Source organism: Gadus morhua, chromosome 5 (genome assembly GCF_902167405.1).
Source record: "Gadus morhua chromosome 5, gadMor3.0, whole genome shotgun sequence".
NCBI lineage: Eukaryota > Metazoa > Chordata > Actinopteri > Gadiformes > Gadidae > Gadus > Gadus morhua.
The window spans coordinates 21,182,784-21,202,708 of record NC_044052.1 but is presented as its reverse complement, the minus strand read 5'-3'; the positions used below and the strand labels follow the sequence as shown (position 1 = coordinate 21,202,708).

At 49.9% G+C, this 19,925-nt stretch overlaps 1 protein-coding gene across 1 annotated transcript in view; it reads right to left on the bottom strand.

Moving 5' to 3' along the window:
* Positions 1-19,925, bottom strand: part of kcnh5b (potassium voltage-gated channel, subfamily H (eag-related), member 5b) — an 82,188-nt gene that overhangs the window by 22,380 nt on the left and 39,883 nt on the right. Inside the window, exons 9-12 of the mRNA XM_030355865.1 lie at positions 16,076-16,275; positions 12,918-12,977; positions 11,750-11,942; positions 1,091-1,287 (exon numbers count right to left, since the gene is read on the bottom strand). Coding sequence (XP_030211725.1) covers positions 1,091-1,287; positions 11,750-11,942; positions 12,918-12,977; positions 16,076-16,275 — 650 coding nt within the window. The remainder of the gene's footprint in view (positions 1-1,090; positions 1,288-11,749; positions 11,943-12,917; positions 12,978-16,075; positions 16,276-19,925) is intronic.

Here is a 19,925-nt window from a genome sequence, read left to right as displayed (position 1 = left end):
CAGGAGGATTTAATGAGGCTTCAGTTAGGGAACATGAATTATTCACCAACATCCAGAAACAGCCGAACATCTATAGATCATCTGTATACCATCTATAGACCATCTGTAAACCATCTATAGACCATCTAGAGACTCATCTAGAGACTCTATATAGATCATCTATAGACCATCTGCAAACCATCTATAGACTCTCTATAGACCATCTAGAGCAGGGGTCTCAAACTCGCGGCCCGAGGGCCAATTGAGGCCCGCGGGATGATATTTTGTGGCCCCCTACTTGGCATCAAAGTTTAGTGTTCGTGCGGCCCGCGCGTTGTTGTCAAACGCACATTTTTTGCTGAGTCGCTTGCCACGCTTTTTTATCACTTGTGATAGGGTGACCAGATGGGACCGTCACAATTTTGAGTTGCGTGTCCTGAGTCCCTTCAAACGCCAAAGAACGCAAAAAATGTCCTGGTTTCCACCAACGACTATGAAATGTCCCCTGTTGTCAGTGATTACATAGCCACCGTGATCTAATTATAGCCCGATCATTAACTTAGATTGGGTCAGTTGTTGTACTTTCTTCTGTGTAATACTTGATGGGGCCTAGCCTTACCCAGACTCTACCTCCAGCGGCCCCCAGGTAATTTGAGTTTGAGACCCCTGATCTAGAGACTCATCTAGAGACTCTAAATAGACCATCTATAGACCATCTATAGACCATCTATAGACCATCTAGAGACTCATCTAGAGACTCTATATAGACCATCTATAGACCATCTGTAAACCATCTATAGACTCTCTATAGACCATCCATAGACCATATGTAGACTCATCTAGAGACTCTCTGTAGACCATTTAAAGACCATCTAGAGGTCAGTGCGTGTGTCTGTGCATGGGTGTGTGTGTCTTTGTGTGTGTCTTTGTGTGTATGCATGTGCGTGTCTCTGTGTGTGCGAGTGACTTTGTGTGTGTCTGTGACTTTGTGTGAGTGTGTGCATCCGTGTGTGTGTGTGTGTCTGTGACTTTGTGTGAGTGTGTGTGTGTGTGTGTGTGTGTGTTTGTGTGTGTGTGAGAGTGTGAGTGTGAGTGTGTGTGTGTGTCCTACCCGCTTGCGGAGGTTGCAGGTGAGGATGAGGTTGCGGGAGAAGGAGTTGGCGAAGGCGGTGTAGAAGTCGAGCACCTTGAGCAGCGCCTCCCTCTTGATGACGTGCAGGTCGCAGTAGGTCAGCGCACGCACGTTGGCACACGCATGGGCCAGGGTGGTCTCCTTCCAGAACACATCTCCAAACACATCACCTTTACCTGGGGAAAGGGGGGGAGAGAGAGAGAGAGAGAGAGAGAGCAAGAGCAAGAGCGAGAGCGAGAGCGAGAGAGAGAGGAGGGGTGAGAGGGAGAGAGAGAGAGAGAGAGAGGAGGGGTGAGAGGGAGAGAGAGACCGAGAGGGAGGGGGGAGAAAGAGAGAGAGGAGGAGGTTGGGGAGTTTTAAAGCTCAGGTTTATTTCTGTGTTCATGACCTTTAACATATGTGACGAACATGTGACGATCGGAAAGACCTTTATCACAGTGTTAACGTTAGTCTTTCATCATACAGACTCACAGTGATGAGTGTCAGACTGACGCTGTGAGAAAGGGAAGACTAGCTGTGATAAAGACCCGTCGATCAAATGATTCAGACCGGGTCTAATTGCATTCGACGGCCAATAAAAGACCAGTCAAGTTTAGAACAGCGAATCAAAGAGAAGCCAATTAAACAACAGTGAATCAAATAGAAGCTAATATACGAACAACCAATCGAGAATTGCAACCAATCAGAGGAAAAAGAATGCTGCATACTGTGGAGGTCTGATACTGCCTCAGTGTGAGGTTAGAGTTCTGACACTGCCTCAGTGTGAGGTTAGAGGTCTGACACTGCCTCACTGAGGTTAGAGGTCTGACACTGCCTCGGTGTGAGGTTAGAGGTCTGACACTGCCTCGGTGTGAGGTTAGAGGTCTGACACTGCCTTGTGTGAGGTTAGAGGTCTGAAACTGCCTCAGTGTGAGGTTAGAGGTCTGACACTGCCTCGGTGTGAGGTTAGAGGTCTGACACTGCCTCACTGTGAGGTTAGAGGTCTGACACTGCCTCGGTGTGAGGTTAGAGTTCTGACACTGCCTCAGTGTGAGGTTAGAGGTCTGACACTGCCTCACTGAGGTTAGAGGTCTGACACTGCCTCGGTGTGAGGTTAGAGGTCTGACACTGCCTCGGTGTGAGGTTAGAGGTCTGACACTGCCTCGGTGTGAGGTTAGAGGTCTGACACTGCCTCGGTGTGAGGTTAGAGGTCTGACACTGCCTCGGTGTGAGGTTAGAGGTCTGACACTGCCTCAGTGTGAGGTTAGAGGTCTGACACTGCCTCGGTGTGAGGTTAGAGGTCTGACACTGCCTCGGTGTGAGGTTAGAGGTCTGACACTGCCTCACTGAGGTTAGAGGTCTGACACTGCCTCGGTGTGAGGTTAGAGGTCTGACACTGCCTCGGTGTGAGGTTAGAGGTCTGACACTGCCTCAGTGTGAGGTTAGAGGTCTGACACTGCCTCGGTGTGAGGTTAGAGGTCTGACACTGCCTCGGTGTGAGGTTAGAGGTCTGACACTGCCTCACTGAGGTTAGAGGTCTGACACTGCCTCGGTGTGAGGTTAGAGGTCTGACACTGCCTCAGTGTGAGGTTAGAGGTCTGACACTGCCTCAGTGTGAGGTTAGAGGTCTGACACTGCCTCGGTGTGAGGTTAGAGGTCTGACACTGCCTCAGTGTGAGGTTAGAGGTCTGACACTGCCTCGGTGTGAGGTTAGAGGTCTGACACTGCCTCGGTGTGAGGTTAGAGGTCTGACACTGCCTCACTGAGGTTAGAGGTCTGACACTGCCTCGGTGTGAGGTTAGAGGTCTGACACTGCCTCAGTGTGAGGTTAGAGGTCTGACACTGCCTCAGTGTGAGGTTAGAGGTCTGACACTGCCTCGGTGTGAGGTTAGAGGTCTGACACTGCCTCGGTGTGAGGTTAGAGGTCTGACACTGCCTCGGTGTGAGGTTAGAGGTCTAACACTGCCTCACTGTGTGCGATTAAAGAGGTCTGCTTTAATCTGCTGTCCCTAGCAACAGTCCAACCTGGCCTGGTCCTTAGCAACAGAGCCAGCTCCTTCCTCTCGTGATGATCAGAGAGACACGGAGGTGATGGCAGCAGGTGGGAAGAGGGGAGAAGGGAGATGGGATACAGGGCTAGTTAGACCTTCTGATCGTTTGATTGGTGGAGCAGTGAGAAGACCAGCCGTGGGATTGGTTGACATGTTCATGGTGCGATTTTCGATGCAAGCAAGCCAAAACACACACGCACACAAGCGCACACACGCCGACCCCCGTCCACCCACCTTCCCTTGGAGGGAGGGGGGAGCTCAAAGAGAGAGTGTAATCCCCGATACTGCGTTCCTTACAACACGGGATGTGGTTCTGTTCCGACCTGCGATGATGACACGAGGCTGTGCTGCTCGTGAAGAGCTTCAGGAGATGAAGACGTGAAGACGATCGGGTGACATGAATGGAAGCAGCAGCGGAGAGATTCGAGGCGCCCCTGCGGCCCCGCCCCCTTGAGGGGAGCTGAGCGTTCGGCCCCGCCCCCCCCGGTAAACACGGGGCTCTCGGCTCATCACCGGCGGGGGCCCCGGCCATCTGGGCCCCTCGACTGATGCAGAGCCAGCTCCCATCGCTAATGATCGCCGCCGGCAACAGATGAAAGCCCCCCGTCCGAACGTCGTGGTGCGAGAATCGCCATGGCAACGCCGCCATTAGATGCGCCGTCTCCCCCCCAACCCCCCATCCCGGCGGCGTGACTCATCAGAAACAAAGAGGCGGGCGGACCGACCGCCGCGAGGGTGGCGTGCGCCGACGACACGGAAATATGGCGCGCGTCCCCACTTCCTGTTTGTCCGACGGCCGACCCGGTCGTGAGCCAATAGGAAGGTGCCCGTGGAAGACCTGGGTCCCTCTCAGACTGACAGTGAACAGGGAGAGAGTGAATATAACTTCTTGTGAGGGTGTGTGTGTGAGAGACTGCGTGTGAGTATGAGTGTGTGTGAGGGTGTGTGTGTTTGTATACGAGTGTGTGAGTATAAGTGCGTGTGTCTGTTGGTGTGTGTGAGGGTGTATGCGTGTGTGTGTGAGTGCGTGTGTGTTTGTATATGAGGGTGTGAGTATAAGTGCGTGTGTGCGTTTGTGTGTGTTCGTGTGTGTGTATGCGTGAGTCGTGCGTGTGTGTGAGCTATAGGAAGCCTACAGGTAGGCTGAGGACGATGGGCGACGAGCGTGTTGCCGTCGGAGCCTCAGGTCTCTCCTTCGGGGGCCAACGTGCCGTCGAGCCCCCCCAGAGGAAGGAAGCGGTGTGAAGAGGTTCTCCGGGGGGGCCGGACGGGGTTAGCGGGGTCCTCACAACAAGCGGCTCCGGGGCGTCAGCCTGCTGCTAAAAAACAGAGCGTGGCTCGACTGCAGGTAACCCCGACAACAGCCGCAGCATCAGCACCTGAGCCGTGTGTGGAGGAAGGGGGTCGAATATTGTCTCTCTCTCTTCATCACCCTGGTGCTCCACACCTCCCTGGGGGCCGTCGATGCGGCCGCACCCCCCGCCCCCCCCCCCACAACATGAGCTCCGACAGCAGGCCTCGCCTGCGATGAGGTCCCTAGTGGTGGTGGAGCTTCTGGCCAATTACAGACCGGGGCTGAGGGATGTCATGCAAGCCTGCCGGGATATCACCTGAACCCCCCCCCTCCCCCTCCGCCCGCCCCCGAACACACACACACACACACACACACACACACAGACACAGACACACGCACGCACGCACACGCCAGCAGCACCAGAAAGGTGGAGGCTAGGGTGGGTGGACGTGTGCTCTGTTGGTTGGTGCCGTGACTGAAAACCTGCCGTAGTAATACTGGTCCTTAACGCAGCCCGGACACCACCACTAACACACGCTGTAGCAGACGGCCTCTAGTTACAGGGATGGAGTAGGAGGTGGAGGAGGAGGTGGAGGAGGAGGAGGAGGAGGAGGAGGAGGAGGAGGGGGAGAAAGGAGGGGGAGAGAGGGAGAGAAGGAGAAGGAGACGGGGGAGGAGGTGGAGATATCAGAAGAGAAGGAGCCGGGGTGGGGAAGGAGAGAGGGGGAGGAGGCAAGGGGAGGAGAAAGGAAGAGGGGATGGGGGAGGAAAAGACAGGGAGGGAGGAATACGGAGAGGAGGAGGAGGATGAGAAGGAGGTGGAGAAGGAGGATGAATCGGAAGAGAAGGAGCAGGGGAGGGGAAGGAGAGTCGGCGGAAGAGGAGGAGGAGGAGGAGGAGGAGGGATTGCATTGGGCTGCAGCCCGGCGCGTGCCCTGTGAGGTCTGACTGTTGCTCCACGCTGACGTTATGTAATCATCAGATAGATGAGGGCGTCCGGAGGGACCTTTAGTTTGTATTAAAGGTCCACTTTCATTTTCCTTATCCAGGGTTCCCTGCCTTTGAACATGATTGTAAGTACATAAACAACACAAGAAAGATTCAGTTTAATCATTTTATCCCTCCAATGGATTTAGCAAGATTTGTATTTGATATTTGCTATTGGTCATAAATAATCCCTATCCGACACATCAATAATTGGGAAAGTACCAAAAAATACATTAAAACCATGAAACACCAAACTAAAATTAGTTGACGCTATCAATAATTAAATGTGTTCCAGGCTCCTCGGTATGATGCCACTGTGAGTACTGTGCTACTCAAAGCATGCTACTCAAAGTAACTAGTAGCATGCCTAAACACACCAGAGGCCCCAAGGTGACGTAATCTCGGTCGTTTCCGTGTCTCTTGACTGTTAGCGTGGTACACCTCTTTTCGCTAGCCATTCAGCTTGAACCGCTCAGCGCTTACCACTCAGTGCTAGCCATGGCGCTAACAACTATGCTCCAACCGCTTGGTGCTAACAAGTCAGTGCTTACCACTCAGTGCTAGCCATGGCGCTAACAACTATGCTCTAACCGCTTGGTGCTAACAAGTCAGTGCTTACCACTCAGTGCTAGCCATGGCGCTAACAACTAAGCTCTAACCGCTTGGTGCTAACAAGTCAGTGCTTACCACTCAGTGCTAGTGATGGCGCTAACAACTATGCTCTAACCGCTTGGTGCTAACAAGTCAGTGCTAACCATTAAGTGCTAACCGCCAGGACATAACTGTTCAACGTTCGAAAAAGGCAGAGCTAACCGCTAATGCTAACCGCAGTGCCACTCCTCAAAGCTAACTGATTGGCGCCAACACTTTTAAGCGCAAGCCGCTCAGCTCTAACCGCTCAGATCTAACCATAGAACTGACGGCAAAGCTAGCGCACAAGGCTATCGGCACGGCACTAATTACAGGGCTTCCCGCGCAGCACTGCGAACCAAAAGGTGCGTCAGCTCACCGGGCCAGAACATATTGCTGTGTGAATAGAAAGCCCGCTTTAAGTCCCTGTCTCATAACCAGTCATGAATTATGGATAAAGAGATTAATCCACCCTGCGTCTCCTGAAAAACAAGATGGGAGGCGACTGAGGGCTTTGGTGGGGGTGGGCCATTAGACCATCAATAAATAAACCGGGAGAAGGAGTGAGGGGAGATGGGGCTCTCCGCGACGTCATTAACTCCACGAGACGGAGAAACGCAGATCTTTGGGCTTGGATGCAGAACACAGGTGTAAAGACAAGATGGTGGATTGAAGGATTTTGGCACATGAAAACGCAGATCTCGAGTTCCTAAACTCTCTGGATCAAGATGGAGGGATGGAAGTCAAGTGCATTTGCTGGGAGGTTTGGATAACCATGAGAAACGTAGAATAATATTGAATACTTCTTCCCCCTTCGAGTGGAACTTGTACGGCAGCTGAAGACTCCAGCAACAGCAACAACGACACAAACCTCCACAGACTAGTGTGGTGGTACTAGCTCTGGTGTTTACAGTGCACATCTTCATATCGGCCATCTCTGACTTTTAAACGAAGATGCACTTTTCTAAATTCAGGTCTCAGAAAGCAGAAATCACAAAAAATATAAATATTATTTTAAACTACTGTGCACCACGACCACATTGTAGTCACTTTGTGGTCTGACTCCTGACAACGAACAACCGGCCAGAGTGCTCGCTCTCTTTTAGGAACTAGGTCACGCCGGATGATTCAGAGTCACTCCACTCTGTGTTCTTCGAACGTTCTTTTAGCTCGTGAACCGCTTTGATTGCAGATGTCTGCTAAATGACTCAATGCAGTCGATGTGTTGCGCATCAATAGGCTTTTGAGGATAAAACTGGTGGTAACAACAGTGTCTCGCTACATAAAGACATTGCTACTGAGGGAAGATGAATCTTGACTATCAAGGTATATTTCTCAGCCCTCTTTTATCTCCCACCAAACTCTGATATCCCATTCCACTAATTAGTCATTAACTCCCCGTCGCCCTTCCTGCTCCCCGATTGCAAGTTTGCTAATTGGTTATGTCAGCGGCTTGTGATTGACAGGAATGACCCCCTGCTGTTTGAGCTCGCTAGGGTATCAGGTGAGTGGATTAGGTTCCACTCCAACCAGACCCGGTTCAACACACCCTGGACCCCGGCCCCCTGTTTGTTGATTTGGATAAATAACGCAGGGAAAATTGTTGCTTCTTACAATTCAGAGTAGCATTTTAATTGCCAGGGCAGGTTATACAGAGATCAGTCGATCTCAAACCAACACTACAGTTGATACCTAATGTCCCAAACGTTTGCATGTAAATAATTTTTTATTTGCTTCACAAACATGCTGGTATCCCAGCATTCATGGCGCAGACACAATTCAGTTCCAAAAACTGTTGAGCAAACCCAGCAAGTGTTTTGATTCTACTATGTTTAACGTGTGTGTGTGTGTGTGTGTGTGTGTGTGTGTGTGTGTGTGTGTGTGTGTGTGTGTGTGTGTGTGTGTGTGTGTGTGTGTGTGTGTGTGTGTGTGTGTGTGTGTGTGTGTGTGTGTGTGTGTGTGTGTGTCTGTTCATTTCTGTGTGCTTGTATAGTTCTGTGCATGTCTGTGTGCTTCTGGCACACACGTTATTCCAAACTAGCAAGCAGTTACCTGGGTAACAGTAGACATAGCAACCGATTTCATCCCTTTTTTTTTCGCAGGAAATTAGCAACACTAGTATCAATTAGCTAAAACGAGGAGGTCTAACGTGTTCAGTGGGAAACTCACTGGGACATCACAACACACTTCAGTGAGAGTTAGGGAGCAACATGTAACGAAAGCCCCCATAGTTACACCCTGGTCTGCTCTGAACATACTCCACCACAACTCACCCAGTGAGAGCTAAGGAGCAGAATGTAACACTGACAGCCCCCAGAGTTAGACCCTGGTCTGCTCTGAACATACTCCACCACAACTCACTACAGTGAGAGTTAAGGAGCAGCTTTTAACAGCGCCCATAGTTACACCCTGGTCTGCTCTGAACATACTCCAACACGACTCACTCAGCGAGAGTTATGGAGCAGCATGTAACAGCGCCCATAGTTACACCCTGGTCTGCTCTGAATATAATCCACCACAAGTCACTCTCACTCACTCTGCTGGGCTTTTCTGGATATAGAACCAAGCAACAGCAAAAAAGGTAATAACCAAAAGAACGCCTCTTTCCTGGCATCCAGGTCTGGGGAACGCTGGGACTAAATTTAGCACCTCCCTGCCGAAGCTCTTGTGCCTCTTGTTCTGGTGCCGGCCCAAGCAACCGAAAAGCAAATTAATAAAATCTTGATTAGCAACAATGAATGAGTTAATGTCGGTGGAATCAACTCTGTGAGGGGTTATGAGTGTATATATAGAGCCAGCCAGTGTTATTTCCATTTGGAAAGACTCTGAATCTTACCAGCGGGTACAGAATGATTAAACTCTCAGAAGGAACAGAGGTTTGATTGAGAAACTTTCAGAAATACAGGCTCTCTCTCTCTCTCTCTCTCTCTCTCTCTCTCTCTCTCTCTCTCTCTCTCTCTCTCTCTCTCTCTCTCTCTCTCTCTCTCTCTCTCTCTCTCTCTCTCTCTCTCTCTCTCTCTCTCTCTCTCTCTCTCTCTCTCTCTCTCTCTCTCTCTCTCTCTCTCTCCCCCCCCCCCTCTCCCTCCCTCCCTCTCTCCTGGATTTGCAAGTGGCTGAGATTGGAAACTTAATAAGGCTGCAGTTTGAGGGGAAACACAAAAGCAGACACACACACACGTTCATACTAACGTGCACACCAATAATGAAACAATGACAATACACGCACACACTCACTGAACCACACAATATACAACATGTTACATAGAATACAGAGAGGCGGGGGAGGGAGAGGGGGAGGGAGGAGAAGCAGGGAGGAGAAGGTGGACGAGAGATGAGGAGGGGAGAGGAAAGGGATTAGAGGGGAGTGAGGAGGAGGTGGAAAGGGTAGGAGATGAAGAGTAGGGGGGAGGAGAAGGAGAAGAGAGGTGAACGAGGAGAAAGATGAGAGTGTGGGAGACGGGGAGTGGGGGAATGGGGGGAGGAGGGGGAAGGGGGAGAGGAAAGGGAGAAGAGAGGTTGAGTGATGGGGGAGGAGGAGAAGGCGGGAGATGTGGAGTGGGGAGGAGGAGGGGGAGAGAAAAGGGAGAAGAGGGGAGTGAGGAGCAAGAGGATAGGGTAGGAGATGAGTTGGTAGGGTAGGGGGAAAGGGGAGAGAAAAGGGAGAAGAGAGGGGAGTGAGGGGGAGGAGGAGGAGAGGACAGGTGCTGAGGAGAGGGGAGGAGGGGGAGAGGGGTATTGTTAGCTTAGCTTTAGAAAATGTCAGCCGTTGTTTTTAGAGCGAGGACCTGACTGTTCCCTAGCTTAAGGGGTTCAGCGCTCTCTCTCTCTTTAACAACCTCTCCACCCTCTCTTCCTTCCGCTCCCTCTCCTCCTCTCTGTTCATCCTCTCCTCCTCTGTCTTACGATCGCTCATTCTGCTCTCTAGTTATTATCCTGTACTCCAGGCACACACACGCAAGCGCTTGCACACGCACACACGCACACACACACATGCAAACACACAAACACACACACATGCATGCTAGAGGCTGGGGCTACCAGGTTCACAAAGTAAAAGTCCTCCTCAGTCATGAGATGAGGTACAGCTGAGGAGGTCGACCACGACTCCCCAAGGCAGGACACTTCCTTTATAAACCCGGAGCTGGTGTCTAATAGACACCGGGATGTCGAGTGGTTGGAGTGTCTGACGCAGAGTTAAATGGTTCTGGCAGGCATCCTTGAGCATAAAAAATATAAATAGAATATATCCCAGCATGCACCGGTGAACCATCAAGCCACGCCCCCATTAGTATTTCACCAATCGTTGAAATGAAATTCAATGTTCCTTCTCCTTCCTTTTTCTCTTCCTAATACCTATGATTTTCTGTCCTCTGGCCTCTATTCTCAGACCTCTTGTCTCTGGCCTCTATTAGCTTTCCTCTATTCTCTAGCCTCTATTCACTGTCCTCTGTTCTCTGGCCCCTATTCTCTGCCCCCTATTCTCTGGCCCCTATTCACTGGCCCCTATTCACTGTCCTCTGTTCTCTGGCCCCTATTCTCTGGCCCCTACTCTCTGGCCTCTACTCTCTGGCCTCTACTCTCTGGCCTCTACTCTCTGGCCTCTACTCTCTGGCCTCTACTCTCTGGCCTCTACTCTCTGGCCTCTACTCTCTGGCCTCTACTCTCTGGCCTCTATTCTCTTCCCATACCTTCATCTCCTTTCGAGGACAGAGACAGTTCTCTCTGAAAGTTGGCTCAAAAGTTTTTGAATTTTATGAATTTGAATCACTTCAATTTAAACTTTCAATAATGATTAACAAAAAAACGTCAAACCGTCGAAAGGAACCATTCAATTGAATATTCATCTCTCTCTCCCACTTTCTCACTCTCTTTTTTTTTCATCTTTCAGTATGACTGTGGAACCTTGTGTCTTGTTATAATAATACTGCACTCTGGAGTCTTCATAAACCACAGGACACATCAGAACCGTCGCCAGTTAGAGTCTCTCTCTCTCTCTCTCTCTCTCTCTCTCTCTCTCTCTCTCTCTCTCTCTCTCTCTCTCTCTCTCTCTCTCTCTCTCTCTCTCTCTCTCTCTCTCTCTCTCTCTCTCTCTCTCTCTCTCTCTCTCTCTCTCTCTCCCACTCGCCCCTCCTTCAATCTATCGGTCTACCTACCTATCTATTCATCCAACTTCCTATCTATCTATCTTTCTATCACTCTATTCATCCATCTATCTATCACTATCTTTACTGTCTCAGTCTGTCTGCCTGCCTCTGAATGAAAACTGACCGTTGACCATCTATGACCCTGCACTAGCCGTCTTATGTCTACCTTTCTCTCTCTGTCTGACCAGCTTCCCAGTCTCTCTCTCTCTCTCTCTCTCTCTCTCTCTCTCTCTCTCTCTCCCTCCCTCCCTCCCTCTCTCTCTCCCTCTCTCTCTCTCCCCTTCTACCCCTGACAGTATCAAAGGTCCCATCCATATGAGATGTGACAGCAGCTCTTAACCCGGGAACCTCTTCACGTCGTACCAGGGGGGGAACCAGAACCCTTCAAACTCCTCCCAGGGCTGGCCAGGAGTTGGCAGGTGTCGTAGTGAAATGACAACTTCAAGATTTTTTTTTAGAATCAAAATGAAAGAGCGCTCAATAAATCACTGGAACAAAAGACACCAAGGTAGGCGACTATGACCATAAAAGGCAAACAGGATGTCGTCCTTACCTAGGATGGCGATGACCTCATCGTCCTGGATGACCTCCAGCGACCCCGACACCACGAAGCAAAGGGTGTCCACGCTCTCCCCGGCGTGGAATATGAGGTCGCCCGGCGCGCAGTGCGTTGTCTGGAACTCCACGGCCAGGGAGCGCAGGCAGCCGTCACTCGCCAGCCGGAACGCCGGGTGCTCGTTAAACACCTGGGAGGGGGGAGGCAGCCGCAGGGTTAATTGGACAGGTGTGACTGTTACAGGGGTATCTGCTACAGGGGTGTCTGCTACAGGTGTACCTGCACAGGTGTGTCTGTGCAGGTGTGTCTGCTGCAGGTGAGTCTGCTGCAGGTGTACCTGTACAGGTGTGCATGCTACAGGTGTGTCTGCTACAGGTGTGCCTGCTACAGTTGTGTCTGCTACAGGTGTGCCTGCTACAGGTGTACCTGTACAGGTGTACCTGCTACAGGTGTGCCTGCTACAGGTGTGTCTGCTACAGGTGTGCCCGCTACAGGTGTACCTGTAAAAGTGTGCCTGCTACAGGTGTATATGCTACAGGTGAACTGTACAGGTGTGTCTGCTACAGGTGTGTCTGCTACAGGTGTACCTGTACAGGTGTACCTGTACAGGTGTACCTGTACAGGTGTGCCTGCTAGAGGGGTGTCTGCTACAGGTGCGTCTGCTACAGGTGTGTCTGCTACATGGGTGTCTGCTACAGGTGTGCCTGCTAGAGGGGTGTCTGCTAGAGGGGTGTCTGCTACAGGTGTACCTGTACAGGTGTGCCTGCTAGAGGGGTGTCTGCTACAGTTGCGTCTGCTACAGGTGTGTCTGCTAAAGGTGTACCTGTACAGGTGTGTCTGTTACATGTGTACCTGTACAGGTGTTTCTAGCTCCTGCTACAGGTAGGTCTGCTACAGTTGTACTGTACAGGAGTTTTCGCTACAGATGTGTCTTCTAGACTGAATCTACTACAGATGTGCTCGTACAGATGTTCCTTCTACAGCTACAGGTGAACCTGCACATGAAGCTGGCAATTAAAGCTTTAGCTGTGACTTTGATTGTGACTAGACTAGTTTTTCAGGCAGAAGTAAAGGTCACTCTGGCTCCAGAACACTGAGAAATACAACTTCCTTAGAAACATATTGATTTAAAAAAAGATTCTACTTCCAACTTCCATCAGCTTACCTTCCTGTTGAGGTGGACGCAGATGTCGGCGCGCATGTCCTTAGGACAGATAGATAACACCTGGAAGACACACACACAAGCGCACACATGCACGCACGCACGCACACACACACACACACACACACACTCTTTAACTGCCTCGGTAGTTAAATAATAATACATTTGTTATGACCGCATGGCTCAAGCATGACATAACAAATAGGGAGACACGCAGTGAACAAGTTTCTGTATATTTATTCAAAAAATAAGCCCTTTCAAGGAAATTAAGTATCAGTGTAGATGGCAGCTTAACTATGTGTAGTGTGCTATGGACTGATGTAGTGAGAATGTGCCACAAAACCAAAATAAAGAAGAAGTAGGGTTTGGCAACAGCTGCTGTCACCCAGACAGCGAGAGACCGAAAGGCTGGATGACTTCCTCCTTTTATAGGCCAATCAGGTCAATCAGGTGCACCTGCTGAAAAAAGGGAGGAGCCAAATGGCCCAAGTGGGAAAACAGCGCCGCCCCCCCCCCACCACACCCTGTGTGGTGGGGGACCGCCATGGTAAGAGTTACCAGGGGGATCTAACACTCTCCCCCTTAAAACAGAGGCCCAACATATGTGGCCTCTGTAAATAAGGCTGCGGCAAAAAAGAAAAACAATATTAATGTCAAAGGGCGGAAAGGCAAAATGGGAAAGGTTAAATGGGATCCGTCAGGGAAAACGGCCGGAAACGGGAACTGGTTTACTCGAATCCTTCTGGCACCCGCGACAGTGCAACGGCTATTACGTTGTCCACACCACGAATGTGTTTAATGCTCAAGTTATAGGGCTGTAAAAAGAGTGTCCACCTCATTTAAACTAAATGTGAACACATGCACGCAAACACTAATGAGAACGGCCCTGCATAGAGAGGTCCTCCTCCTCTCACGACCCATCACTGTTCCTCACTCGGGTCTCCCCCTCCTCTCTCTTGATCTCCTCCTTCTCTCTTCCCCTATCACTCTCACTCCCTCCATCTCCACTCCATCCTCTCTGAACATAAAGGCCTTCTCTCTCTCTCTCTCTCTCTCTCTCTCTCTCTCTCTCTCTCTCTCTCTCTCTCTCTCTCTCTCTCTCTCTCTCTCTCTCTCTCTCTCTCTCTCTCTCTCTCTCTCTCTCTCTCTCTCTCTCTCTCTCTCTCCATCTATTCACCTCTCTGTCCTCTCACTTCCTTTCCTCTCTCCTCTGTCTCTCTCTCTCTCCTATATCTTTCTCTCTCTCCTCTCTCTCATCTGTCTCTCTCTCCTCTTTCTCTCTCTCTCATCGCTTTCTCTCTCCCCGGTCTCTCCTCTGTCTCCTCTGTCGCTCCCTCTCTCTCCTATATATCTCTCATCTGTCTCTCTGTCTCTCTCTCTCTCTCTCTCTCTCTCTCTCTCTCTCTCTCTCTCTCTCTCTCTCTCTCTCTCTCTCTCTCTCTCTCTCTCTCTCTCTCTCTCTCTGTCTCTCTGTCTCTCCTCTGCCTCTCTCAGGGTGTGTACGGTCTAGTCAGTCCCTGCTGCTCGCTGTAGAGAGCGGCCATTAGACCGGGCCGGGGGAGCAAGGCATCCCGCTGGGTTCGGATGGAGGGGGGGGGGGGGGGGGGGGGGGGGTGGTACGTTCCCCTCCTAACTGCATCTTAACGGCGGTAAGTACGTGGCGGAGAAGAGACTCTGTGTTCTAATACGCCCGCAGCGGGAGGGAAGCTCTCCGTCGGCTGCTCCATCACTGCAAAGGACCGCAACCCGCTGGAAACGGCTTCTGCTTTGTCACTGTGTGAGGTACTTAAAGCGAGACTATGCATGGCGGCACGCATGCGCTTGGATATCGGTTGGTTCGCCCATTGGCTAGTTAGCAAGTTCGATAACTAGTTAACAAGTTAATTGGATAGAAAGCTAGTCAGTCGACTTCTGTGTCGATACCCTTGGAAATGGATCAAGTTAGTAAGTTGGTTAGTTAGCTAGCTAGTCACCACCTCCATGTAATTACCCTTCGAAAGTGATCAGGTACGCTTGTTTGTTAGTCAGCTAGTTAGTTAGCTTGTGCATTCTCCCTGTCTTTTTGACATGCATTGGACCAGGTCCGTTAGATATAAATTTAGCTAGGTAGTTAGTTAGCTAGCCGCCGTCTCCTCGTTGATACCCTTGGACACGGACCAGGTTAGTAGGTTAGCAAATTAGCTAGCTATTAAGCTTGTCCCCTTCTCTGTGTTGATACCCTTGGACATGGACCAGGCTAGTTAGTTAGTAGGTTAGTTAGCTGGTCACCTTCTTAGTGTTGGACATGGACCAGGTAAGTAGGTTATTAAGTTAGTTAGCAGGTTAGTTAGTAAGCTGGCCACCTTCTCTTTGTCGATGCTCTTGGACATGGACCAGGTTAGTTAGTTAGTAAGTAAGTTAGTTTGCTGGTTACCTTCTCGGTGTTGATGCCCTTGGACATGGACCAGGTTAGTTAGTTAGTAGGTTAGTTAGCTGGTCACCTTCTCGGTGTCGACGCCCTTGGACATGGAACAGGTTAGTTAGTAGGTAGGTTAGTTAGCTGGTCACCTTCTCGGTGTCGATGCCTTTGGACATGGACCAGGTTAGTTAGTTAGTTAGTAAGTAAGTTAGTTTGCTGGTCACCTTCTCGGTGTCGATGCCCTTGGACATGGAGCAGGTTAGTTAGTTACTAGATTAGTTAGCTGGTCACCTTCTCGGTGTCGACGCCCTTGGACATGGACCAGGTCAGTTAGTAGGTAGGTTAGTTAGCTGGTCACCTTCTCGGTGATCGACGCCCTTGGACATGGACCAGGTTAGTTAGTAGGTAGGTTAGTTAGCTGGTCACCTTCTCGGTGATCGACGCCCTTGGACATGGACCAGGTTATTTAGTAGGTAGGTTAGTTAGCTGGTCACCTTCTCGGTGATCGACGCCCTTGGACATGGACCAGGTTAGTTAGTAGGTAGGTTAGTTAGCTGGTCACCTTCTCGGTGTCGATGCCCTTGGACATGGACCAGGTTAGTTAGTTACTAGATTAGTTAGCTGGTCACCTTCTCGGTGTCGACGCCCTTGGACATGGACCAGGTCAGTTAGTTAGTAGGTTAGTTAGCTGGTCACCTTCTCGGTGTCGAGCCCCTTGGACATGGACCAGGTTAGCTAGTAGGTAGGTTAGTTAGCTGGTCACCTTCTCGGTGTCGATGCCCTTGGACATGGACCAGGTTGAGACGATGTAGTCCATGACCCTCTCGCTGAGACCCGTGGGGACCTGGTACAGCTTCAGGAAGTCCCGCACGTTGTTCAGCATCTCATGGTAGCGGTTGGTGTTGGCGTACATCTGCTGGAAGATGGTCGTCACGTTTCCAAAGATCGTGGCGTAGAGGAGGGCTGAGAGGGAGAGAGGGGGAGGGAGGGAGAGGGGGAGAGAAGAATTTGAGAAGGAGGTAAATTAGGTGAATTACAATTCATGTGTTGATCGTGTTTGCTGGGAGCGCAGGCTAACATTTAAACGCGTGACAGGTCATTATTTAGTATTATTAATCGGTTTATTTATAACTCGGTTCATCTACCGCCCACTGCATGGGAACACTTGCAGAAAAACTCGATTTTAACGAACCCTGCAGCCTTATTCTGGTCCCACATCACACGGTAGGCTGGACTCATCCATCTGTTTTACTGAACAATTTTTGACAGTGTGGGTGTTGGTTTGAGTCCCAGAACCGCCCCGGGTTCATATTTGTTCACTAGTTCGGATCAAAGAGCAGTTTTAAAGAGAAGCAGTGCAGCTATTGGTCAAAATACATTTCTACGTCGGAGTAAGGTAAGTGATGATAGTCGTTAACCATAAAGTACCTGCAATAACGTTCTGGATAAAGATGAAACCATTAAGGGTGGGATTGTTCAATGGATCTATTAAACTGAGCTAGGGTGTTTGTTTTATGACAAAAAGGTTCTGGGTTTGATTCCCAAAAGTCTACCGTCTACCTGTAAACATCCCCCCTAAGGCTTGGTGCCCACTAGCCCCTCCCTGCTCCTCAATAAAATGTACCTTAAAAAAGCAAGAATATTATTTGGACAAAACACCATTGGGCGCCAAGAAATGTGCTGCGGATTTCAAATGCGTTGTCATTATAGAAGCATCAGCTAAAAAGCAGTTTGTGCGAAAACGATTGACGATCATCCCAGCAACCTTCGTAATAAAATTCGAACCACCTGGGAACGAATACTCCAGTAAAATGGATCTATAAAACAACAATCCACCTGATGTTGTATCCAAGATTCACTCGAAAGCCCTCCTCTGGCTCTCATGCCAAGAAAAAGAGACTGTATCCTGCAGGTTTGTCCTTTTTGTTATATATAGACGGAGCGCCAGATTGTGGATGGAGATCTCTGCTCCAGAGCAGTTCAGACAAATTAGGCAACGTCTATTACAGCCCTTCATCCATTACAGTGCTGCCCCCCCCCCCCCCCCCCGCCGCCCTCGGAGACGTGCCTGTTTACACTGACAAAGGGAGAAGAGGCGTGTGTGTGTGTGTGTCTGTGTGTGAGTGTGTGTGTGCGCCTTGGTGTAAGTGATGTAAGATGTGTGTATTTGGGTGACACATGGCTGATGAATACAAACCCGCAAACAAACTTTCTCACACACACATTACACTCAAACACGTATACACCTATACAAACACACAGCGCTAAGGAGGTGTATTGGAATCCTCTCATTCTCTCTCTCTCTAGCTCTCTCTCTCTCTCTCTCTCAGGACCGAACCGGATCAGAACGCTCCGTACCCTGCCAGCGGTCCTCGCCGTTACCATGGCAACGCACCCAGAATAGTGTCCCCATCGTCTCCCACCGCAGACAACAATAAAGATTTAAAAAAATAAAAAGAAGAGAGAAGAAGAATGGATAATGGAGGAAGGGTTAGAGAATCACAGGCAGTGGGTTGGGGGAGACATGAAGGAGAGGGAGAGGAGTGTTATAGAGACAGAGAGAGAGAGAGAGAGAGAGAGAGAGAGAGAGAGAGAGAGAGAGAGAGAGAGAGAGAGAGAGAGAGAGAGAGAGAGAGAGAGCTATGAGGTGGGAGGGAAAGAGAGAGAGATGGGGAGGGTATCAGAAAGAGAGACAGAAAATAAAAAAGTGTTTCCAAAAAGAAACAAATTACCAGAGGGTAAGAACAAGGAGGGAGAGAGAGAGAGAGAGAGAGAGAGAGAGAGAGAGAGAGAGAGAGAGAGAGAGAGAGAGAGAGAGAGAGAGAGAGAGAGAGAGAGAGAGAGAGAGAGAGAGAGAGAGAGAGAGAGAGAGAGAGAGAGAGAAAATGACATGATAAAGTGAAGGAGATATCGTCTTATAATTTTTAGTTGCTCCTTAATGACGTGAATCTGGATTGACTGTCTAACTCCTACCTTCTCCTTAGCGACATGGATCAGAATGCACTGTAAGGCGTTACATTGAATTAAAAGCGTCTGCTAAACGTGTGGAAAGTAACCAGTAAGTAGCTAACTTAGTCTCGCCACAGCGGCCCAATGCTGCCCGATAGTGAACAGTAGATCCCACCGCTAGATCCCATCTCAACACTGCCCGATAGTGAACAGTAGATCCCACCGCTAGATCCCATTTCAACACTGACTCTGCTAATGGGATCCTTCTGCTCGCCGTTTACATTTCATGATTCAATTAGTCGCAGACGGTGAAATCCAATTGTTGCCGGTGGCGAACATGATGTCATTTTTTTACCAGTATTTCTGGAAGGGGGATGTCACGGTGCATGAAGAACTGTCACAATCACCTGCTGCTGAGAGCAACACGCGACACACGACACATTCTGTCAACATAGCAAGGGCGCATGTGTCTGTGTCTGTGTGCGGAGAGATTTCGACAAATCACAGTGTTTGTCTACATGCATGTGAATACGATTGTGTGTTAGGGTGTCAGTGTGTGTGTGTGTGTGTGTGTGTGTGTGTGTGTGTGTGTGTGTGTGTGTGTGTGTGTGTGTGTGTGTGTGTGTGTGTGTGTGTGTGTGTGTGTGTGTGTGTGGAGTTCCATTCTTGTGGCAGACCCCTGCTGGGACCCATGAACAGCTTAGAGCTCTGAGATGGATTTTCTCAGTCTTCTGCTTAATCACGGCCATTAATCAGCGTTTGAATAGCGCGGGCGTGTGGTGTGCACTGGGTGTGTGCGTGTGCCGCACGTAGTCTGTGTCGTGTGGTGTGTTTGTATGTTGTTTGCGTGGCTTGTGTGTGTGTGGTGTGTGGCGCGTACGTTGCTGCGTGCGTGTGTGTGGGTGGGTGATGATCGTGTGTATATGGCTAGCATGTTGTTTGCGTGTGCCGTGTGTAGGGCTTGCGTGTGATGTGCGTTTAGTGTGTGCATGTGGCGTGCGAGTGCTTGTGGTGTGTATTGTGGGCGTTTAGTGTGTGGCCGCAAAAATACAGACGTTCCTCTAACAATATTCAAAGAAGCATTTCACTCTTAAGGGCACCCTTAAAACAGCCCAGACCCTGTTCAACCCTTAGAGAACTGTTCAACCCTTAGAGAACTGTTCAACCCTTAGAGACCTTCAACCCTTAAACCTGTGGAGCCCAGGCCCTGTTCAATCCTTAGAGAACTGTTCAACCCTTAGAGAACTGTTCAACCCTTAGAGAACTGTTCAACCCTTAGAGACCTTCAACCCTTAAACCTGTGGAGCCCAGGCCCAGTTCAACCTTTAGAGAACGGTTCAACCCTTAGAGAACTGTTCAACCCTTAGAGAAGTCTTTATCCCTTAGAGTACTGTTCAACCCTTAGAGAACTGTTTAACCCTTAGAGAACTCTTCAACCCTTAAAGAACTCTTCAACCCTTAGAGAACTGTTCAACCCTTAGAGACCTTCAACCCTTAAACCTGTCAAGCCCAGGCCCTGTTCAACCCTTAGAGAACTGTTCAACCCTTAGAGAACTCTTCAACCCTTAGAGAACTCTTCAACCCTTAGAGAACTCTTCAACCCTTAGAGAACTCTTCAACCCTTAGAGAACTCTTCAACCCTTAGAGAACTCTTCAACCCTTAG